Source organism: Panthera onca, chromosome B3, assembly GCF_046562875.1.
Source record: "Panthera onca isolate mPanOnc1 chromosome B3, mPanOnc1 haplotype 2, whole genome shotgun sequence".
In the NCBI taxonomy this organism is placed as follows: Eukaryota; Metazoa; Chordata; class Mammalia; order Carnivora; family Felidae; genus Panthera; species Panthera onca.
Genome location: NC_138344.1, coordinates 119967116 through 119991772, shown reverse-complemented (window position 1 = coordinate 119991772; position 24657 = coordinate 119967116). Strand labels below are relative to the sequence as shown.

General features: G+C 40.3%; 1 protein-coding gene across 19 annotated transcripts in view; it reads right to left on the bottom strand.

Annotated features, from left to right (window-relative positions):
• TTLL5 (tubulin tyrosine ligase like 5) overlaps window positions 1-24657 on the bottom strand; it is a 286889-nt gene that overhangs the window by 149556 nt on the left and 112676 nt on the right. For 16 of the 19 annotated variants that reach the window (XR_013556016.2, XR_013556017.2, XM_078447984.2 and 13 more), the window contains 5 exons: window positions 24492-24595; window positions 21489-21616; window positions 18875-18955; window positions 17879-18280; window positions 8262-8449 (listed from right to left, as the gene is read on the bottom strand). Coding sequence is in view for 17 of the 19 variants with exons in the window: in XM_078447984.2 (XP_078304110.2) it covers window positions 8262-8449; window positions 17879-18280; window positions 18875-18955; window positions 21489-21616; window positions 24492-24595 (903 nt within the window). In the remaining 2 variants the exon portion in view is untranslated. The remainder of the gene's footprint in view (window positions 1-8261; window positions 8450-17878; window positions 18281-18874; window positions 18956-21488; window positions 21617-24491; window positions 24596-24657) is intronic. The other 3 variants (XM_078447986.2, XM_078447991.2, XM_078447993.2) reach the window with 1 other exon arrangement.

Genomic DNA, 24657 nt, shown 5'->3' with positions numbered 1-24657 from the left:
AAATAAGTATCCACATCGTAGGGTTAAAGAAATAATGCTTATAAAGTTCTTAGCACAGTGCCTGGTGCAAAATAGACATTCAGTTAATGTCAGCTGCTTTATTCTGAAGGGCAGTGTGGTACTCCCAATAAAAATGAAACATGGGGGGCGCCTGGGTGGCTCAGTCGGTTAAGCGGCCGACTTCGGCTCAGGTCATGATCTCGCGGTCCGTGAGTTCAAGCCCCGCGTCGGGCTCTGTGCTGACAGCTCAGAGCCCGGAGCCTGTTTCAGATTCTGTGTCTCCCTTTCTCTGACCCTCCCCCGTTCATGCTCTGTCTCTCTGTCTCAAAAATAAATAAACGTTAAAAAAAAAAATGAAACATGGAAGAGCAGGAGTTTCAAAAAGAATATAAAAAAACTGGGACGCTTGGGTGGCTCATTCGGTTAAGCGTCCAACTCTCGATTTTGGCTCAGGTCACTATCTCAAGGTTCATGAGGTCTAGCATACACTGTCAGCACAGAGCCTGCTTGGGATTCTCTCTCTCTGCCCCTCTTCCGCTCACCTGTGTGCACTCTCTCAAATAAATAAACATTTAAAAAATAAATATTTAAAAATAAAACAATGTAGAAACCAACAAAATACAGAAGAGAAATTCTTTTCAACTTAGCAGGGATGTGATAAGTACCTAGCTAGTGTGAGGGTGCTGAATTAGCTGATGGATTAGAAAGAACTGCCATCACATAGATTATAACTCAATAAGAAATAAGAGATGAAACATCACTATAATGGGTTTACTCTACAGAGAGACTAATAAGGGGCTAAAGGAGCACGGAGAATGGAAAGATGACTTCTGGCTGGGGCAGCAGTGGGTTCTGCATTCATTTCTTTATTCAAAAACGTACTGAGTGCACACCATATACCAAGCCAAAAACAAAATGGGTGAAAACATGGACACAGTCCCCATCCTTAACCAAGAAACTTCCAGTCCAATAGCATGAGCACATTTCCTGAGTACTACCCATGAGTCAGGTTCTGAGGCAGCAGAGGACACTGCCCCCAAAGGGCCCACCATCTGTCGAAGGAGACAGCTATCTGGACATGCACAGTGTGATGAGTGAAGTGGCATGTATATGAGTGAAGGGGCACCTATTTGGAAACGTCATGAGAAAGACGTGGCCGCCACCTGACCTGTGAGCTGGCTCCGGGAACTCAGAAGCTTCTCAGCCCCTCCTCCCCTGTCCTTGGAATGTGGGCTCCACTTGCTGTTAGCATTTCTAGAGGCTGCTCCAGGGACATGGCCTTGAGATGATGATGTTGTGTTGAAAACACCTGCATGGTATATATAGCTGAGCCCAGTTAGCGACTCTTTATAAGCTTATAAGATCTGGTGGGCAGGTGTGGGGAGCCATTCGTCTTGCTGCCCAAAACAAGCCTCCTATGTAAGTTCCCTCTGCTATTATTAAAATTGCCACCTACCAACCTCGAGTGGTCTGCCTCCTTCTTTAGTCTCTCCCTGCCCTCTGAGTACAGGGGCTGCTTTCAGATTATACCAGGAAAGGCGTGAGAACCAACAGCAACTATGTGGAGCCTGGACAAATGCATAAGGTTAGACATGGTAACAGGGGAACATTTCCCGTGAGAAGATAGCAAAACTTAAGGCGTGGAGACTAACAAATTCTGAGTGACTTGCACAAGAACATGTGTGATGGGCGAGGACAGGCCGGGGAAGTAGCCCGGAGCCAGATTCTAAATAAAGGCTTTGAATAACACTTAATAGCTTGGGCTCCACACTGTAGATAACAGAAAGCCCCCTCAAGATTCTTGGGCAAAGGAGTATTATCATCAGACTTGTGATTCCAGAAGATTCCTTTACAGCCAAGACCAGGGTGGGCAGGGGACCCTTTGGGAGGTAACTGCAGTTGTCCAGTTGAGATAATTAAGGTCTTAAGCAGGACAGCAGATGTGAAAGTGAAACAGAGAAGACATATATGAGACATTGTGGAGTCAGAATCAGCAAGAATTGGCAATTGCCTGGATGTACAGAGAATCAAGACGCAAACAGAGACAGTGATAAATCAAAGGCTCCATACCTAAATGCCAAGAAATGCAGTGTCACCAATACAGAGAGAAAAAAGGGAAAGAACAAATAGGTTTTTGAGTACTGAATACTTCTTTGAATATTTTCAAAATATGTTTACAATACGTTGAGTATTTTGGGTGCTGGTAGGTGTTGTATGGAAACCAATTTGTCAATAAATTATATTTAAAAAAAAACACATGTTGCAAATGGAATCTAGTTTTCAGGGGAAAGAGGAGGATGAGCTCTTAGAGGAAGAACTAAAGGGCTGGAGAAGCTAAGAAAAGTTTTCAGGTAGGAGGTGGTCAATAATAGTACCACATGCTGAGGGAGAAGAAGGATTAAAAATAGGTGACCAAGATTGGCAATCCAAGGTCATCAGCAATCTCTGAGAGCTGGACAAAATGTAAGAGATAAGGTCAGACTGTAAGAGTAAGTGTGGAGGGGAAGGGGTCGGGGACCTGGGCAGCAAGGGCATGTTACTAAAAAAAAATTTTTTTAATGTTTATTTATTTTTGAGAGAGAGAGAGAGAGAGAGCGAGAGAGAGAGCTGGGGAGGATCAGAGAGAAGGAGACACAGAATCCAAAGCAGGCTTGAGGCTCTGAGCTGTCAGCAGAGAGCCCGACATGGGGCTCAAACTCACAAATCGCGAGGTGATGACCTGAGCCAAAGCCAGATACTTAACCGACTGAGCCACCCAGATGCCCCAAGGGCATGTTATTTTAAAACAAGATGGCAGTACAGGGAAGACAAGAGCTTGTGGGGGTTGGGGGTGGCAGGGTGAAAGAAAGGTTACTAGAACAAGAGACCACAGAATAGGCTAAGGAACTAAGGAAAACTGGGGCTGAAAGCCTTGAGAGACAGAGGAGCTAGGGAATTAAATAGGATCAGTTGGAACTAGGTCCTAGAGCCGGGAGGCACAGGGATCGAGGAGGAGAATTAGTCTCAATACTAAAATTACCCCATTTTACAGAAAAGGAAATCAAGGCACAGGGATGTTAAGTAACTCGTCCAAGGTCTCACTGACTCAAGAACTCCTGCTTTTTCTATTTATCCTTTTCTGTTTCTAGAAATGGGAAAGACTAATGTACACGATACAAAAAAGTGCAACTTTTTCTACCCAGAAAGAATACAGAACAAAAGGAGCTAGACTTGGAAAACAACCACCCAATCAGAACCCAAATGTACAGCAGTTCAAACGTGTCCAGGCACGCTAAGGAGGCAGGGGGAGAGTGCCCAGTGCCCAGCGCCCAACCTTGTGATAAACTGGGTGCCATCCGCCTCGGTTCTGGAGAACATTCGTCATCATTTCAGAAATTTAGCTCTCTCTCTGCCAATTTCACCTTCAAATTTGAAATTTTGAAATTAAGATTCATTCAAGGTCTACTGTGGCAGCTGCTGAAGCAGAAGAAATGATAGAGAATTCCTTGATACATGAGTGACTGAGAGGAACGAGTAGCCAGTGGAAACCAAACATTCCACACCTCGGCATACACCCTTCTCCAGAACTGCTCTAGAAAAGTATCAGGGTCAGGAGCAAAAAATGAAAGAAACGGAATTGGTTTCTTTTCCACTCTCCATCTTCATGAAAAATGTGAGAAGCAGAAAGTGTCTCCTCCCTCCTATGTATCTGTCAGCACATTTCCAGGAGGCCTGGCCACATCCCGGGCACCGGCTGGCTGGGGAACAGAGACTGACACAGCACATTCGTTCGCCCTGGAGCCCTCGCCTGGGTGGTCTGCTCTTATTCCTTTGATTAAACTCCCAGGCTGGAGGAGCTGGAGCTGCTCCTAATGATAGCTGGTCCTGAAATCTCACACTCGCCCGCACAGAGAGGGCCAGCGCTCCCTCTGAGTCGCAGCCTCCCACTCCTCACCACAGAGCCGGGCTCCTTCGCCACATTCTTCTGCTCACGAACAGCCGTAACCACAAAGGGCAACGTGGGCGCAGAGTGCTGCAGGGCTAACGCACATGTCTCCCAGCACTGAGTGAGGTGGAGAAAGGGAGACTCAAGATCTCCTCCAGCGCCCTGTCAGCTACCGCAGCGCTCCCCCCACCCAGCAGGTGAAAGATGCTCCTAGAAAACCCTGCTTTCAGGGATGTACACTCTGGCTTCTAAAGAATCCCATCCCCCAAAGATAATCAGCCTCTCAGGTGTCAAGGGAAAGAACTAAATTTGACCTGCTCTCTGCTCAGATGCGTAAGGTACTTGCTGAATAACCATACGCTAAGGACACGTTATCTCTTTCCAGCATATTGAAAGCATACACATGCTGGCAAGCATTCTGAAGTGGCTACTGTGGCCACTTCGTGGGGCAAGGAAAAGTCTGAGGTTCTTAGGTGTTCCTAGCTATAAATAAGGTTAAATCATAACAGAGGTAGTGAAAGTTGTTACAAGCTAATAAATAAGGGTTCTGTTTCTAGCCATGCAAATCCATAAGAATTTAGCCTCTGATGTAAATCCTTGGTGCTGCAGAGTTTTATGATCAAATTCTGGGGTTGTCGGAGTACTTTGCTTCTCTACTTTTGGCTAGCTCACTTTTCCTCGGCGTGGTCACCAGTGAGCAGGAAGGAAAAGGGGTGATGCTGCCCCGCCCTCCGATCTGCCCTCCTCCAGCTACCCGAGCTGTCCAGCTGAAAGGCAAAGCCGACTGGGTCTCTATGGCCCGTCACCTGTGAGATATAGAGAAGTTCCTTCACAGAGAAAGCTCTCCTTTAAATCAGCCCTTGTCTTCTCTTCCAGCTTCCATCCTAGCTGCTCTCTGCTGATTCCCTATCGTCCAATACCACTAACCAGCCTGCTGTTATACATACATGCATACATATATACATGCATGCACGCTAGCTTGTGTTCTGAAACCTGTCCTCACCCTTCTTCTTCCACCCACATGTCCACCGTTAAGATTCAGTTTCAACACAATCTCTTCCAAGAAGGCTGCTCTGGCCTTCTCACTCCCATACACAGGCTGGGTTAGGTGTCACCTCTTTCGGTCGTACTGTTTATCCCCTAGAAATATCTCTGTTGTGCATTTTCCATGCTAGAACTCTCATGTGTTTATGTGGCTGTCACCCCTACCAGATTGTGAGTTTTTTCATGCCAAGGACTATGTCTTATATCATCCCCGTGGCTCAGTACCAAAGTCCGGAACATTCCTAACAGCTTAATAAAATGTTTTTGAATGAATAAATTTAAAAAACCACATTTGAATTAAAAGTTTTATGAAGAATGCCACTAAAAGCTTTAATGGACTAGGTAGTTGAAATTACAGACAAAATAAAATGATTTTTCAAAAATGGACCCAAGGATTTCAATTTTTTATACTTATCTTCCAAAACACAAATAATTTAACATCGGTGTTCCTTATTTAGTAGTAGGTCTCTTAATACCTTACCCAAAAGAGCAAGGTAAAGATACATCAGCTTATGGGAAATAATGAAAGTGACACTTGGGAGGAAAATTCACAGCTTTCAATATAGTGACAAACAAGAGGGAATGAAAATAAGTACCCAACTCAAGAAATTGGGAGGAAATAAAGCTAGAAAAAGCAGAAGGAAGAAAATTAGTAAAGACAAAACAAAACAATCAGAAAACATTAAGAAAGTATCAATCCTACTGGATAAAAAAAGAAAGAAAAAAGAAAAAAAGAAAAAAAAAAACCACAAACACAAAATAGGAACTGGAAACAATCACAGGTAAAAAGCACTTACAGTGATTACCGAACACAAAGCTGCTTCTGCTGAAGCAGCGTTGAAGGTTTCATGGTCCAAGTTGAGAGAGAAGGGCAGAGCTGCCCCCACTTTGGGTCTGCACACCCCCCCCCCGCCCCCCAGTAAACACAAGAGCCAGAGCCCATACGAAGCCACTCTAATAAGTTATTATTTACTAGAAGAAGAATAAAAGAATTTTCCAAATTCCAAATTAAGGAATTGCTTTCTCTGAGGGGAAGGAGCCAGATAACATAATTGAGCTTTTCAATAACAAAGTTCATTTTGGTAACAGTACATTTTATCCAAAAACTTAACTTTTTGAAATCAAATTAAAAATCATTTATTCTTGGGGCGCCTGGGTGGCTCAGTCGGTTAAGCATGCGACTTCTACTTAGGTCATGATCTCACAGCTTGTGAGTTCAAGCCCCACGTCGGGCTCTGTGCTGACAGCTCAGAGCCTGGAGCCTGCTTCAGATTCTATGTCTCTGTCTCTCTCTCTGCCCCTCCCTGGCTCGTGCTCTGTATGTCTGTCTCTCTCTCTTTCAAAAATAAACATTAAAAAAAAATTTTTTTAAGTAATTTATTACTTGAAGCCTTTTATGGCTGAAATACCAGGATTTCCCAAATACATGGCATTTAGACTTTACAAAGAAGTTTTTGCATACTATCCTCAGGACCCTGTTACATTTTCCCCAACAAATAAAGACCCTGAGGTTGAGAGAAGCTGAGTCAACTGTCCGAGGTCACACAGCTAGTCAGTGGCAGAAGACAGATCTTCAGCTGGCTAGTCTAGTTCGCCTTCTACCACCCTACCCTGCTTATTACATACTACGGCCCCTCCCTCAGTACTGTACCAAGCACCAACTACCCTCTTACCAGACTTTAAAAGTTAAGACTGACATCTAATGGCAAGTTCAGATTCCTACGAATAGGAGTCTGATGGACTTTGAATTCACTGGCACTGAAGTTCTCCTTAGATAAGAAAGATGGACTGAAGGAAATTATTTTCCAATTAGGATACAATCACCCTGGAGTCCACAGGATCAGAATCTTGCCATTTTGCAAGCTTCGTAGCTTACCCAATGACAGAAGTTGAAAATATGTAAACACTAATATTGGCTATGTTTCTTACTGTGACTGCAAAGAAAATTCCCTAATGCCTGGGTGCTTCTAGCTGCTCATTTATAAACTAGAAACATACACTCTTGTCAATGACCCGGTGAAAAAACGTGTAGCGGATCATTGGCCCTCTCCCTTCCTCATAGCCACTTCACGTTTCAAAGTTCCTTCCCATTCGACCATGGTCATGACATTCTAGTCCCTCTTCCCAGCGTTCCAACACTAAAATCTAACTCGCCAGCCCGTCAAATCTCCGCACTGCCCTCGTAGGATCCTGTGTTCCTATTTCAAATCGGGCCTCCTCATCTGATCCCTTCAAACGAGTAGGGATTTTTAGAAGAAAATTCAGTACAGCCTCACACACTGGGATGAGGCTGAAGTAAAGCTAAACCTGACCTTTAATTTTGGTTCTCAATTTTATACAGAGAAACAGGGCGCCACCAGGGAGCAGTGTGTTGCCTACTTTTAACATGTGGTGGAAGTAATTTTCAGCTTCACTTTGTTCTAGACTTGATTATCATTACAGAGTTGCCACTAATTAAGACTCGGATGCAACAGAGAGATAGCAAAATATTACCGTGGAGTTAAATCATAATAATTTCTTTGGAGGACTTTGATACCGTTTTGCATTAAGGAAAGGGAGAAGATATGGCTTCCACTTCTGGTTAAATACCATGGGAATAATCAGCGAGGAGGGCAAAAACACTCCCAAAGTTCCTGTGCAAGTTTCATCTAACTTTATTGTGTTATAAGCTTATTATCATACATATAGCTTAAGGTCAAAATTCTGGTATCTACTTCCATTTATTCAGCTTTCTGAATGATCTTGATTATATTACTTCTTCCAGCCTCAGTTTCCCCCATCTGTAAAATGGGGCAAATGATATGTGTTGACTAAAGGTGTGCTGGAATACTTTATTAACCAGTGCCCAGAACATGTCCTGAGATCATGAGATGAAAGGTGGTACAGTTGGAAAAAAAAAAAAAAAAGAAAGAAAAAAAGTAAAAGGTAATGTTACGGCATTCTGGTAAAAAGATTTACAAGACTAGAACTCACTGGAAAATCATACCAAAGAAAGAAGTTATTTTTAAAGATCCTTTAAATGTGTATTTGACAGCTGAACGTTCAAGTCTGTTTATCCATGAAATGAGGACATCAGAGCTAGCAGCAGACTTAACTGTGGAATACCTGTAACAGAAGCTTATTTTCTTTACAGATGAAGAGAACACTTTCACTCTTCAGCTCACACCAACGCATCCTCCTTCAACAGGCATCAGCATATGGGAGACGAGCAAAGACAGGGAAGGACAGAGCGCCCTGTTGTTGATACAATCCTCGGAACCAAAGAGCTCTTCGGTCCCCCAACTGTCCGTACCTGCTGGGTGAGGAGACTGATGTGGGTGGATGGGGAATACTGTCTGGCCGCCTGCTTCTCAGCCAGCCGCTGGAGCTCGGCCGTAACCATACTTGGGTTGTACCGTTTGCTGGATGGAGAATCATCTTCTCCCTCTTTTTGTGTTTTAGCCACTCCCAAATGCAGCTTGTTTGGATGGCATGACCCTGCTAAAAAAAAAAAAAAAAAAAAAAAAAAAAAGAGAGAGAGAGAGAGAAAGAGAGAGAAAAGTTTTTACCCACTTCGGACAAAAGCCCTGAAAAACTTAGGGTGATGACAAACAAATGTCAGCCAACAGATACTTGACTGAATCCCAAGGATCCTGACAACTTAAAGAGCAATAAACTATCTTTGAATGCTCACACGAATAAAACTAAATCCTTACCATGCGCAAGAAACTCTTCTTACCGCCAAGTTGTTACAAGCATTTATTAACTATGTTTTTGTTTATTATGAAAGCTTCACACACACGAGATTTCATCACGGGCAGTGGGGAACAACCACTCCTAGAATTTACTAATCATAATGAATAAAAAATGTAGTTTTAAAACTCATTATTTCTTGTTATGTGACTCTTCTGGTCAGTTGTCTGTAACAGCTACTGCCAAATTAGCCACAGTCCTTCTTACCAAGCTCAAAAGGGAAAACAGAAAAAAGCAAAACAGTGTATTTAGATATAAAAACAGCAATACTCTTAGATTTCCAAGTGACTCATTTTCCTTTCAGATTTAAATGCTCTTTTTCCAACTGTAATATCACAGAGTTCTATTATCTGGGGGCACTGAAATTCTGGTAAAAAGAAATTATTTAACATAAAATCAAGGTTCATACTTTCTCTATGATGGAAGTCACACATCTCACCGGAAAAATTTTTAAACCCAGGAAAGTAGGAACACTACAATGTGTTTCCTTTCTGTCCTTATATAACTGGGATCACTTGGTATACACAATCTGCTTTAAAAAATCTGTAACTTTTCCATGTTGACTTTATTGTGAGATACATAGAAAATATTATTTATAACAGATGTGTTGTTATAAAGAATACTATAATGAATGCTGTGAACTTACTATCCAACTCAAAACCACATTACCAATTAATGTGCAACAAGCCTGTGCTCCCTTGAGACATCCCTTACCTCCCTCCCCTTACCATTCATTCCCTTCCTTTTTAGAAGTATCTCTAATTATGTATTTGTGGGGTTTGTGTATGCATACTTAAATAAAATACTAGATAATTTTGCTTGGTTTTGTGCTCTACGAAAGTGGTATCTTGCTATCGTAGTTTCCTAGGATTTGCTCTTGTCATTTAATACCATACTTTCAAGATTCCTCTTTGCGAGGTATAGCTAACATTCCTTAACTTATCTGCTGCTTGGCAATCCATTTTGCAAACACACCACAACTTCTTTTTCTATTTCCCATCAATGGGTATTTTGGTTATTTCAAGCTCATTGCTATTATTTGCTATTTGCTATTATCAGTGCAGCGATGATCACTCTTGAAAACATTTCCTGGTGCACATGTGGAAGAACCTCTTTTATGCATATGCCTAAGAATGGGATTGTTGAATCACAGAGTATGTACATTTCCAAATTTATGTGATCATGCCAAAGTGGCATTTTTTACATTCCCACAAACAAAATATGAGAGTTCCTATTGATCCACATCCCTTCGACACTTAGTATTATGAAATATCTTAATTCTTCCCACTTCCAAGGGGGTGAAAAATCTCTCACTGTAGTCTCCACTTACATTCACTGATTAATAATGATGCCAAGCATGTGTTACCTCTTTTCTGATCCCACTGATCATTTTTCCATTTGGGTTCTCTATTTCTTATTAATTTATGGGAGTTTTATGTTTTCACTTGTTTCGTATCATACGATCTTAAAGATGGGTCTCCTTTATTTTGTCCTAGAAGTTTTAAGTTTCGCATCTGAAATTGATTTTACACATAGTATGACTCAGTGACCTAATTTCATTTTTTTCCTGTATTATTAACCAATTATCCCAGCACCACATATTGAGAAACCCCTCCCTTTCCCCATGTACAATGCCATCTTGGTCATGTATCAAAAGTTCCATCTATCTGTGTGACTGTCTCTAACTTCCTATTCTGTTCCGTTAGTCCATCCCCTATACCTTTGCCAATACTACATTGTTTTAATTATCAGATCTTTATATAAGTCATAATAAGGTGTTCCTCCACCTTATTTTTCTTCCTTCATAGGTTCTCTCTATTCTTGCCGTTGAGAATGGGCTTGTCAAGTATACCAACACACCTGTCGCGGTTTGGGTTGGAATTGTATTGAATCTAGGAACCAATCTGATGAGAATGGAAACATTTAGGACACTGACTCTTTCCATCCATGCACATAGTCTATTTAATCTATTTTATTTAGGTTTTCTCTAATGTCTCACAAAAAGCCTTACGAAATTTCCTTTCTTTCCGAAATGTATCCCTAAATGTATTGTTGTCTTGGTGGTGACAATTACACAACAATGTGAATGTATTTAATGCCACTGAACCGTATACTTAAAAATAGTCAAAAGGGAGGACATGTGGGTGGCTCAGTCAGTTAAGTGTCTGTCTTTAGCTCAGTCATGATCTCATGGTTCATGAGTTCAAGCCCCATGTTGGGCTCTGTGCTGACAGCTCAGAGCCTGGAGCCTGCTTCGGATTTTGTGTCTCCCTCTCTCTCTGCCCCTCCCCTGCTCGTTCTCGTGTTCTCTCTCTCTCTCTCTCTCTCTCTCTCTCTCGGTCTCAAAAATAAAGAAACATTTATGGGGCGCCTGGGTGGCTCAGTCAGTTAAGCGTCCGACTTCAGCCCGGGTCACGATCTCGCGGTCCGTGAGTTCGAGCCCCGCGTCGGGCTCTGGGCTGATGGCTCAGAGCCTGGAGCCTGCTTCCGATTCTGTGTCTCCCTCTCTCTCTCTGCCCCTCCCCTGTTCATGCTCTGTCTCTCTCTGTCTCAAAAATAAATAAACATTAAAAAAAAAAATAAAAAAAAAATAAACATTTAAAAAATATTAAAAAATAGTTAAAATGGTAAATTATATATACATTTAACCACAATACAAAAAGATTTGCTTTTTTAAAAAATTTTCCTTTAGAGAGTGGGAGAAGGGAAAGGGAGAGAGGGAGAGATGGGGAGAGAGGGAGAGGGAGAGGGAGAGAGAATGAATGAGAATCTTAAGCAGGCTCCACACTCAGTGCAAAACCCCAACGCAGAGGTCGATCCCACAACCCTGGGATCATGACCTGGGCTGAAATCAAGAGTCAGAGTCTCAACTGACTGAGCCACCCAGGCACCCCTCAAAAACATGCTTTCTAGCTCTTTGTTGCTAATATATAGATAAAGCTATTGATTTTTAATATTGATCTTATAGCCATCATACTGCTAAAATAATTATTTCTTTTTTTTTTTTTTTTTTTTTAAATTTTTTTTTAACGTTTATTTATTTTGAGACAGAGAGAGAGCATGAATGGGGGAGGGGCAGAGAGAGAGGGAGACACAGAATCAGAAACAGGCTCCAGGCTCTGAGCCATCAGCCCAGAGCCTGACGCGGGGCTCGAACTCACCGACCGCGAGATCGTGACCTGAGCCGAAGTCGGACGCTTAACCGACTGAGCCACCCAGGCGCCCCTAAAATAATTATTTCTAAAATGTATCTGTTGATTATTTTCCACTTCCTATGTAGACATAGACTAGTTTGCAAATAAACAAACTTTATTTCCTCCTTTTTGATCCTTATGCTTTTCATTTCTTTTCCTTATCTTACTATGCTGGTTCTGGTAAACCATTAAATAGAAGCAATGTTGGTGGGCATCCTTTTATGGCTCTTAACACTAAAAAAAATTCTTTCAACATTTTCCCATTTACGCTGATACCTTTTTTTTTTTTTTTTTTTTTTTACGAGCGCACACATGAGCAGAGCAGAGGGAGAAAGAGAATCCCAAGCAGGCTCCATGCTCAGCACAAAGCCCGATGTGGGGCTTGATCCTACGACCCTGGGATCATGATCCTAGCTGAAACTAAGAGTCAGATGCTCAACCGACTGAGCCACCCATGCACCCCTATACTGATACCTCTTGTAGAGTTTTGGCAGATAGCCTTTTTCAGCTCAAGAGAGTTTTCTTCCCTTCCTAGTATGCTGAGAGTTTTATCACAAATGAGTGGAGAATTTTATCAAATTCTTTTTCTGCATCTACTAAGATGAATATGGTTCTCCTCCTTTAATTTGTTGATGCAAATGTCATTTATAGATTTTCTACTGCGGTTCTTATAGATTTTCCTGTTGTTCCTTGGCTAAGCTTGTTTATGGTGTCCTGTCTCTTTCGTATGTTGCTGGATTTGGCTAGCTTACATTTTGATTAGAATTTTTGCATGTATGTTCATAAATGAAGCTTGTCTACAATTTCCCTCTCTACTACCATCCTCAACTGGTTTTTGTTATTAAGATTAAACTAGGCATACAGAATGAACTGAGGATGACTGTTTCTTTTCTCATTCTCGAGAAGAGCTGAAGACTGGAATTATCTGCCCCTTGAAAGATTATTAGAACTTACTTACGAAATTACCTGGGCCTCAAATTTTCTTTGTGAGAATTTTTTTAACTATTGTTTCAATTATCTTGATACTTACAGGGCTGTTGAGGCTTTCTTCATTTTTTAGTCAATTTTACGTAAGTTACATCTTTGTGTTTGTCCATTTTGTATGTTTTCAATTTTATTGGAATAAAACAGTATTCTTTTTGTCACCAATGAAATATATGTACATTCTGTCGTTTTTCCATTCCTTATATTATTTATCCATGTCTTCTCTCTTTTCTTTATCAATCTCACCAGAAGTCTGTCCATCTTCTTAAGGTTTCAAAGAACTTTTGGCTTCGATATTCTCTACTGTGCTTTATTTCTGAATTCTGTGATTTTTGCCCTTATCTTTATTATTTTTTATTTAGATTTATGATGTTGTCTTTATAATGTCTAAAATTAAATATTTAGCACATTAATTTTCAGCCTTTCTTCTTTTCAAACATAAGTTTTAAGGCAGTAAATTTCCCTCTAAATACTGCCTCTCGTTGCCCTCCACAAATATGGACACACAATTTTTGGATTACCATTCAGTTCTAATACTTTTACATTTACCTCCACTATGATTTCTTCTTTGACACTTTTAATTTTTTTTTTTTAAGTTTTTATGTTAACTCCAGTTAACTAAACTCCAGTTCAGGTATACAATATATTGATTCAACACTTCCATGCAATACCTGGTGTTTGACTCTTAAATTTGAGGATTTGTTATATATTGTATCTTTTTGTTATCACCATTCAATTTGACGGCAATGTAGACAGAGAATGTGGCTCTGTGATACCAATTCTGTGAATTTTGCCTTATTTTATAATGTAGGACATGACTGGCTTTATGAATATATTATATGTTCTTTAGAAGGTGTTTTCTCTAATTATTGGGTACACAGTCCTATGTATGATCAATTGATAAAGTTTATCAACTTGTTTAAATGCTTTTCAAAATCAAATGCTGATTTAAAAAAATCTGTTTAGTCTATTAGTAACTGATAGAAGCACGGAAATCTCCCACTGAGACAAGGGGATTTGTAGATTCCTCATGTATCAATCTTTTTAATATATTTAGATGTTATTTTATTAAGGGCATTTAGAACTGTTTTGCCTTTCAGCTGAACTAAATAAACCTTTGCCTTCTGTCTTATGTAACTACTCTCTGTATCTATAAGAAAATTGTATATCTTTTTTTAAAATGTTTATTTTGAAGGGCGCCTTGGTGGCTCAGTCGGTTAAGCGACTAACTTCAGCGCAGGTCATGACTCGCATTTTGTGAGCTCGAGCCCCACGTTAGTCTCTGTGCTGACAGCTCGGAGCCTGGAGCCTGCTTCCGATTCTGTGTCTTCCTCTCTCTCTGCCCCTCCCCTGCTCGTGCTCTGTCTGTCTTTCTCTCTCTCAAAAATAAACATTTAAAAAATAAAATAATATAAAATAAAATGTTTCTTTTGGGAGAGAGGCAGAAAGAGGGGAGAGGGAGATTCCCAAGCAGGCTCCGTGCTGTCAGTGCAGAGCCCGTCATGGGGCTCAAACTCACAAACCAGGAGATCATGATCTGAGCCGAAATCAAGAGTCAGATGCTTAACCGACTGAGACACCCAGGTGCCCCAAGAAAATTTTTATCTTAAAGTCTATTTTAGCATATATAATATAGCTACACCACGTTTCTTCTGGTTGGTATTTACGTGGCATTTTGTTCTTCATCCTTTTACTTTCAACCATTCCTTGTTCTTCTTATCTTTAAAGTGTATCTTTCTGGTAAACAGAATATAGTTGGATTTTTAGAAAATTCAATATTTTCTCTTCTAACTCTTCTAACAAGTCCAACCCATTTATATTTATTTGATTCTTGACATATTGGGACTTGGTTTACCATCTTTTAAGTTTCATTTCTCTTGCTTTTTCTAAGCTGCTTGCTCAATCCATTTTTCTTCTTCCCATAGGTTTAGAATTTCCATAGTGTTACTCTTTTAGTGGTGACCTTTGAAATTTCATACTGTATATTTATCTTTAAAAAGACTAAAGTTAAATAATGTCTTAATCTCATTCCCAAACTATTCAATAACCACAGAAAAATGTAACTCGAATCACTTCCAGGCTGTTATTGTCATTTACTATATTGTTGTCTACTACTACTTTAAGTCATTCAGAATGTTCTCTGACCACTGTGGAAATAAGCTAAAAGCCAATTACAAGAAGTAGAGAATGCCAACTATCTGAAAATTAAACAATATACTTATAAACAATCCATGAGTCAAAGTATAAATCACAACAGAAATTGAAAAATATTTTTGAACTGACTAGCTCCTTCTGTTCCCTATCCCTCTCTGGGAAAAGTGTAAAAAAGGAAGGTTTTTTTTGTTTGTTTTTGTTTTTTAAGTTTTGATAATACAGAGTATTGGAGACACTAATTTTGCTGAATTTCTCTCAAATGGGAGAAAAAAGTTCAAACCAGACATTATTATTACTATTATTATTGATCTTAGAAGATTAAATCACAAGAATAACCACTCAGAATTAGCACAGACACACATACATGCATATATTCATAATTATGACTTAGTAAAGTAGACATTTAATCTCTGATTCAAGCTGCATATTACAATATCCATTTCATTTGAAATCAGATACTAATTAAGAAATACAAATTGACTACTTGCAAAACATAGCTTAGCTGTAACTCATATTAACATGGATATTTAACTAAAGTGTTTAAAAACTTGACCAATAGTAAGGTATTTCCCAAACTAATCTACAGATTCAACACAATCCTATCCAAATCCCATCTGCTTATTTTTGCAGAAATTGACAAGCTGATCCTAAAGTTCACATGAAAATGCAAGGGATCCAGAATAGTCTAAACAATATGGAAGAAAGCAACAAAGTTGGAAGAATCACTCTTGTTGATTTCAAAACTGACTACAATGCTACATAAACAAGGCAATCTGGTACTGGCATAAGACAGACATATAGAGCAGTGTAATAGAACTGGGACACCAGAGAGAAACCCTTACATTTACTATTAAATGACTTCTGACAAGAATGTCAAGGCAATTCAAAGGGAAATAACACTCTGTTTCAACAAACGGTGCTGGGACAACTGAATGTACATAGGCAAAAGAATACAGTTAGACCCTTATGCTGCATCATACACAAAAAATTAAAGAAGACCTAAATGAAAAAAGACCTAAATGAAAGAGTCTAAACTATAAAATTCTTAGAAAAAAACCATACATATAAAACTTTGTGACCTTAGTTTAGGCAATAGTTTTTCAGATATGATACCAAAACATAAGCACAAAAGAAAAATAGGTGTATTAGACTTCATCAAAATTAAAAACTTTTGTGCTTCAAAGCAATGAAAGGATGACCAACAGAATGGGAGAAAATATTTCAAAACCATGTATCTGACAAAGGACTTGTATCCAGAATACATAAAGAACATAACAATAAAAAACAAATGCCCCAATTTAAAAATGGGCAAAGAATTTGAATAGTTAGTTATCCAAAGAATACTGATGGCCCATAGGCCCATGAAAAGATGTTCATCATCACTTCATTAGTCATTAGGGAAATGCAAATGATAACCATAAATATGAGACACTACTTACTTCAAACCAACTAGAATAGTGGGTCAAAAAAGACAGACAATAGTTTTAGTGATAGCAAGGAGGGGGAGAAATTGGAACTTTCCTGCACTGCTGGCAGCAAGATAGTGTAGTCACTTTGAAAAGTTTGGTAGTTCCTCAATAAAAGGAAGCATAAAGTCACCGTATGACCCAGTGATTCCACTACACACCCAAGAGAAATGAAAACATGGGTTCACACAAAAACTTGTACACAAACGTTCACGGCAGCAATATTCATAATAGCCCATAAGGGAAAACAACCCAGACGCCCATCAACTGATAAATAAATGAACAAGGTAAGGTATATCCGCCCGATGGAATACTCTTCAGCCTACATTTCTACAAAGCAACGAAGTATTGATACATGCTACAACGTGAATGAACCCTGAAAACATTATAAGTGAAATAAGTCATTCACAAAACACCACTAACTGTACGATTCCACTTCTATAAAATGCCCAGAATAGGCAAATCCATAGAGACAGAAAGTAGTTCAGTGGTTGCCAGGGCTGGGGGGAGGAGGAAACGGGCAGAGACTGCAAATAGGTAGGGGATCTCTTTGGGGATAATGAAAATGTTCTAAAACAAGACAGTGGTGTTGGCTGCACAACTATGTAAATATACTAAAAGCCACTGAGTTGCACACTTTCAAGTGGTGAATTTTATAGTACATGAATTATATCTCAACGAAACTATTATTAAAAATGGGGGGAAAACTTGACTGGTAATATGAGTCTACCTACTTCATTTAGAGTTAGATACCTTATTTTAAGAATTCTTTGGTTATTTTATTCCGGTCACACTTGACTTTAAATACACTGAAAAGGGGTGCCTGGGTGGCTCAGTTGGTTAAGCATCCGACTTTGACTTAGGTCATGATCTGGCAGTTCGTGAGTTCGAGCCCCGCGTCGGGCTCTGTGCTGACAGCTCAGAGCCTGGAGCCTGCTTCAAATTCTGTCTCCCCCTCTCTCTGCCCCTCCCATGCTCATGCTCTGTCTCTCTCTGTCTCTCGATAATCAATAAATGTTAAAAAAAAATTTAATACACTGAAAAATAACTATCTGAATCAGAAAGAATGCATATAGCACACTTGCAGGTCTATGATGATCTGGGATGGAAAATCTCCTGACTAGACTATAAGCTGCTGCTATATAGAACAGTCTTATTCATCTCTGTATCCCCAGCACCTCAAAGAAGCCCTGTTTCATTTTGTATCTGAATGAACACTACTGGACCAAATGCAAGACTTCCTCAGTCTCATCAGAACAGTGTGTGTGTCTTTTGAAAGGCAAAGGGAAGAGAATGCATTGTTTTTGTTTTTGTTGTTTTTCCTTATTGGGGCTGGGGAGGAGCTAACATTGCGCGCTGCCTTTCATTTTCTCACTCACCTGCCTTTGCTGAAGAGGGACGAGACAGTTTCTGGCTATAGTTGTGTGCAGCACTTTGGAAAGAGGAAAAGGGGCCAATGGTGTAACTGCCTGATCGACAGCGGGGCAGGCCAGCCGGGCTTGGTACGTTCTGTGTCCCAGGATGCACGAAGGGAGAAGCATTGTCAGGGACTGTGCTCAGTACAATTGTTGGCTGGTGAGACATGCTGGGGATAGCTGGAGGAATCTGACATAAAGAAGAATGATGGCCGGGCCCCGGTGAGAGGTCAGAAGTTGTAACAATACATGACAAGTGGGTATTGGGAATTTTCTGCAGAAGAGTAGCAGCAGGACCAGAGAAAGAAGCAGAGGAAGAATTGGTATAGACTAATTTAGCCTCTTGTTCTGCTGAAGTGGTAAATCCTATTAAAACAAAAACAAAACAAAACAGATCATTTTAGGAAAAACTGACATAACCTCTATACAACGTGAAGTAAGCATTTTTAAACATCAGAATAATCTTAGTGTGAAACAGAAATCATGAAAGATAGAGACTTTAATGAGTGTTCATCATGAACTTAGTGAATTTTGCCTACCGAGACAACCTGGCAACAGAAACAGTTTATTTTTAGTCCTTTCGAAAAGCTGGAGTCGAGACCGCCTCCATCAACCAGAGCAGGCATTTTGCACATGCTAGGGCATTAGGACAAAGTTTCTGGTAGTGACAGCTAACTCCTCTCCCTCTGCTTTTCACCCTTCAGGGGCGGGGAGGGGGGTGCGGGCGGGGAGGGAGTGCTCCGAATTTCTAAACATTAAGAAAATGAAAAGTTCTTCAGAAGGAAAACGGGTTATCAACAAATACGAGGACATTCTAATGGAAGAGAAAGAACGCACAAAAGAACTTCTGTGGGGTAATGCCTCATGCTTTAGCCTCATTAGCTATCTGACGACTCTTTTTCTCCTCTTTTAGGGATTGATCAGAGAGCGGCAAATCTATGTAGGTTTGAAGTCACTCACGAGATAATTTATCAGAGTGAATTTCTGTTGCCTGCTGTTTGGGTTGCTTTATTTTCACTTCTTCCATTGTCTCATGGTGATCTGAAACAGAAAATAAATCCTGATCAAATGCTTTCTATATAACTGTGTTTCCGAAATATAACACAACTAAATAATCAATCCCAGGGAAAACTGCACATGTCGCCACACTTTCCCAAAGCCGGCCACATCCATAGTCCTGCTGAGGGGGCAACCGACCAAAAGATTCCCAACCATCCCCAACCCCAAGCTCCAGCTAACCAAACCAGGGAAAGATACCAGGGCAGCCATCCTTGGATGCTAACAAGCTAGGACATGCCTTCGGGGGGGCGGGCGGGGGAGGCAGAGGGGGCGGGGAAGGTATGAGCAGTCAGATGCCTCTGCCAGGAATTCAAACTAGGGAAACTAAGAAACCAAGCTGGCTGGCGGTACGCACTGGAGCAAAGAAGTCCTCATACATACGGAGCAGGGCAACTACCAAGAGACAGAAAGAACAGCCCCCATATCCGTGGGCATGATACCTGGAAACTACAATAGCTCTGTATCTTAAAGAAAACTCCTTGGTTTTACTTGAGCAAGCTGAGTGAGCTCACCTGAGATAGAGTGATCAGTATATTCAATGACAGAATCACTCTAATAAAATAAATCTCCACTCTAATAAACCTTTTTTTTTTTTTTTCTACCATAGAATTTTGAAACAGGACAGCTGGAGCTAACCATATACTTGGGGAAATATTCCAAAATCTTTCTCAAGGGCTAATTCATATAAAAGCTTAAGAGAGGCCATTTTGCAGATCATCTTTCAGAATGAAAGAATAAGGACATATGAATTATTTGCTGCCTATCACCACCAGCAGCGGTAACACTGTCACACGTGTGTTTGCTCATGTTTGTAATCAGTCTGGATACTATCAGATGTCATCATGTTGTTTCCTTGATGGAGGCCTTCCTACTGCCTCTCTTGTTATTCTTGATAGGGACAGATCTCCTTATGTAGAGACAGTCCTTAACACATGAACCCCAGAATTTCCAGGGGCCCATTTGTACAAACAGACACCATTGAGAACATGCTGTTAGGGCTTCCCCACTACTGTCAGGGGAGAAGTGACTACTGAATGCCAGTGTAGGCCCTCAGCTCCCCAGGTTAACACACTTTTCTCTACTCCAACTCATTACAAGGACTCCTCGGTCTCTTCAGGCTCCCTTTCTCAACATTGTTCTAGGAGGAGCTTTTCAAAGCTTCCACCAGCCTTCTTTCTACATGTACTCACCCAACTCCATCCACTAGACAATAAACCTTATGAAGTCAACGTACCATGGCAGTCTGATCACTGGACAGACACCTAGCAACTAACACAATGTCTGACACACAGCAGGTGGTCGGGAAAAATGTGTAGAAGGAATGAAGAACAGATGAGTAAACTAGCTTTAGAACTTAGATAAGCTAGGAAAGCTCAAAGAAGAGGGCTGGGCTGGGGACTTCTAGAAATATCGTTCCATTATACAGTGAGCTCAATATAAATAGGCTTTTGCAGACTAGCCTCTGAACCAAAATAGTTTTTAAAACATTAACACTGTTTCTTTGGGAACACTCACTCTACATTAGAAATGACCGATTATCCCGGCTATTTCCACCGTAGACTGTGGTAGTCTTAACAGCAGGGAACGAGTCTCTGTCTTTTAATCTAGTGCTTAGCACTGACAGGAATTGGTGTAGATTTCCTTCGTCTTACATTTCCATCTAGATTTTAAATGGATCTTACTTTAAGGTGCAGAGCTTTATTTATAACAGAACATCATTGCTATTTTTTTTTTCTTTATCACATGACACGAGCTAGATAGTTCGGTCCACATTAATTCCAAAATCCCCAATCATGGAATTCCCTAGCAGTGAGCTCTTTTAGAAATGGATGGGAACATTCTGGGTTATCACAGTGACTGAAGAAAGCCAATAGCATTTAGGATGTGGGATTAAGGTTATTAGACATCCCACCAGGTACAGAACAGTCGCACACGACAAAAAATTCTTCGATCTCAAATGCCATTGCTGATGAGCTAGAGGAAGCAAAAAGTGTAACAAGAGTGGGAAATAACCATTAGGAAAGACAGAAGAGCAGATTAAGAGCACAAGCTTTCAGCTGGGCAGATAAAAGTTCAAATTCTTGTCCCACTGCACCGTAAAAGGTACCTTTAAGCAAGTTACGCAGTCTCTTTCAGCTTCTGTTTTCTCATTTGTCAAGAAGTTGAAAAATAGCACCCACTCCATAATGGTTTTTTGAAAATAAAAGTCAGATCACATCCAACAGATTATAGTAATATGAGCGCTCACTAAATGTTAGCAATTATTAGAAGTTTGTCTTGAAAAGCTCTCTGCTGTTAATTTTCATGAAAAAAAAAAAAAAAATCAGACCAGGTCCCTCTTCTGCTTTGAGGACAAAAATGCAATGCCTCCTCACCCCCCATTCCCACACTGCAAAATTTCACCATCTTGGAGTCTGTCAGTGTTTAGGCAGCACATTTATTCTTGGCTCTCCTTTGCAGATCTCATTTTTTCACTCGTTCTTCTTATTTTTCATTAATTAACCATCATACTTACCACCCTTTGCCCTGCTATCAGAATAACTGTTGCTGTTTTTAGAACTTTTTGAGTGAGTCCCCAGGAAGACACTTGCAGACTTGTTTTTTTGGGTATAAAAAGTCAACACCTCCTCCAGCTCAGCCTCACTGAAACGAGGAGAGAAAGTATGGTCAGAACAGGAAGCTCTTCTGGAAAATCTTTCCACCAGATTTTATTATGGAAATGGGAGTCAGCTGGAGAAGGGGAAAATAATAAGTATGAGCAGAAAACTCCCTATTAATAGATGGTTAAATTGGAATACAAACAAAGCAATCTAAAAAATTTAAAGCATGATAAGGCTTTATTCATTCCAAAGTGAATTTTCTAGACGCGCCGTCCAATATGGTAGCCACTAGGCATATAGGACTATTTAAATTTAAATGAATTAAAAGTAAGTACATTGAAAAATTCTTCTCAGACCAGCTGCATTTCACATACTCAGTAGCTACAACACAGAAGGTTCTACTGGCAGCCATGTTCTCTATCAGAGGTCAACAAACTACACACTACAAACAACAGGGGGGGTCAAACCCGAGGAGCAACCTGTTTTTGTACGGTTCCTCACTAAAAATGTTTTTGTATTTTTAAAGAAGACTGCTATAATGACCACATATATCCCACAAAGTCTGAAATATTATCTGGTCCTTCACGGTTTGCCCACCGCACTTCCAGATAACTGAAGTGTATTCACTAAAGGAGTCACTTGTCATTTTAATTATCTACGTCAGAAATAAGACCTACCAGCATAACCATGGAAGAGTTCCCTAACCATCTAGTCCGTGAAGGAAACTGAAGTACATGGTTCTAGGTCACTTCAAATATTGAAATTACCTGTCCTTTATGAACATCCACAAAATGGAAAGTATAAGGAATTTGATGAGGGCCCACGGGATTCTCCCAGTAAACATATTAGACATGGATTTTTAACACCTGTGGCAGCTTCTCAACGGCCCTTTGTATTTTTTTCCTGGAGCCTGGCTATGTTCCAGATAAGTGGTCTTTAAATAGGCAAACTATTCCAGCATTATCACAAGGAACCTATATCCCATCTTCAGAATACATTGTAATGACCTAGGAAACCTAGGAACCCATTTCTACGAATCTCAGAGTAAACCCCAAGGTCTCAAAGTGGAGAAGGTGAAGGGCCACAAGGCAAGTACCTCAGTAACTATGACAGATCTACCGCTGAAGTTACAAATGGGGCGAACGCCTCTGTATGTCCATGTGCTTTCTTTGGCCCTTCACAGAAAGGGGAAGGGGAAGGGGAAGGGGAAGGGGCAGGTTAAGGCTGATCAAAACACAAACTGCTTAATATCGCCTCTCTTACCCTTTGCTCACTTCATAATTTATGTTTCCTTGCCTGACTCCTGCAGGTATCTGGATTTATCAACCTTGACAAAGGTATCCATGTACCACCCCAAACATAGTAAAAAACTGATGATTGAACATGTTTCCAAAAATCGACATTTAATGTGCGATGACAGTTAACAAATATGTTCCAGCATATTTTACCTCTAACTCTGTATCACTAGTTTTAGTATATATAATTCATTTCCAGCAAACAGTTAGGCCTGGTAGGGGGATACATGTCTCTTTTCAAAAAAGGTGGCTTTTCTTTTCTTTTTTTATATTGTAGGGATCTTGAAGATCCTAAAGAGGAACTAAATATTAATCTTTTAACTCTGTTTTTTTTTTAATTTTTTTTGAATGTTTTATTTTTATTTTTTTTTAAGAGAGAGAGAGAGAGAGACAGAGAGAGACAGAGCATGAGCAGGGGAGGGGCAGAGAGAGAGGGAGACACAGAATCCGAAGCAGGCTCCAGGCTCTGATCTGTCAGCACAGAGCCTGACGCGGGGCTCGAACCCACGAGCTGTGAGATCATGACCCGAGCTGAAGTCGGACACTCAACCGACTGAGCCACCCAGGCGCCCCTAATTTTTTAACTTTAAATGTAGAGCCGTTTTCTGAACATAACCTCATTTTTGTTCTTTCCTGTTTTTATCATGCTGATGTGAGAAACCGTGTCTTGCTTTGTTTCTGTAACTTTATTATCAATCTGTAACTCAAGACTCAAGAATGTCAACAAAATAACATGACAGTTTTGAACTCCTACAAAATGATAGACTTGTTTGCTGTATTAGTTTAAGCACAAGATAGTGAGGCTATACTTAGGTCTGTACAAGGTATTAAACACAGATCAGATTATGCTGGTGACTGATAAACCACCACCTGATTTAGCTTTATAAACCAACAAAGAATGGACTTTCTCCTGCTTTTCACTCCACAGTGACTTTGATGGTTGAAGACGAACAGGGTCACACAGATGTTTTATCCTTTATTTGAGTGGTTTTGTATGACTTTCTGTTTTGGAAAAAGTTCCCCCAGTAGGAGTCTCACAAAATTTTAAATGAAATGTTTTGTCACCTTTTCCTTTGGAAACATATTGTAAATGGACAAAATGGCCTGACTGATTTGTATCACGATAGAGCCGAATGCTGAGATTTTCAATCCTCAAAGCCAAATCTATGCATGGAGGACTGGTTCTATTTTGTCCACATTAGGTGTAACCCTCACGGTGTTGAGAAACTGCCAATTCCTCAACCCACTCAACATAGGCAAAATTTGGTCATCACCACGGCATCAGTAGGTCAGGGATAAATTCAGATTCAGTCGACACTGGAAGCCTCTGACTTCAACTTTCCAAAGGGCTCTCTCTCAGCACTTCAAGTGGTGTGTACTTTGAAGGCTGTCTAGAAATACAGCCCAGATACCTAGCAGCAGTGTTTTGATAACTGAAACCATGAGGACAACAACATGATTGGCTGAGATATGGAGAGGCCAAGCCTATGAAATGCTTTCTTTCATCCTGAGAGGGATTTTACTCACATTCCTACGTTAGAATCAAGGAAATATTGAGAACTGATATGGGGCAGTATGGAAGAGAGAATAAGATAGTTTTTCTTAATAAAGAGGATCTTCTACCTTGCTTGTCTGATGAACTCCTGAAAGTTTTCTGTGTTCACCCCATCTTCCTCCTCTTCCTCAAGTTTCTTCTTTGATTTCTTTTCAGCCATCTGTTCTGTTTCCTACCCAGTCCCCAACCCACAAAGGAAAACAGTAAGATAAAACTGGCTCCTGATAAGTGCAC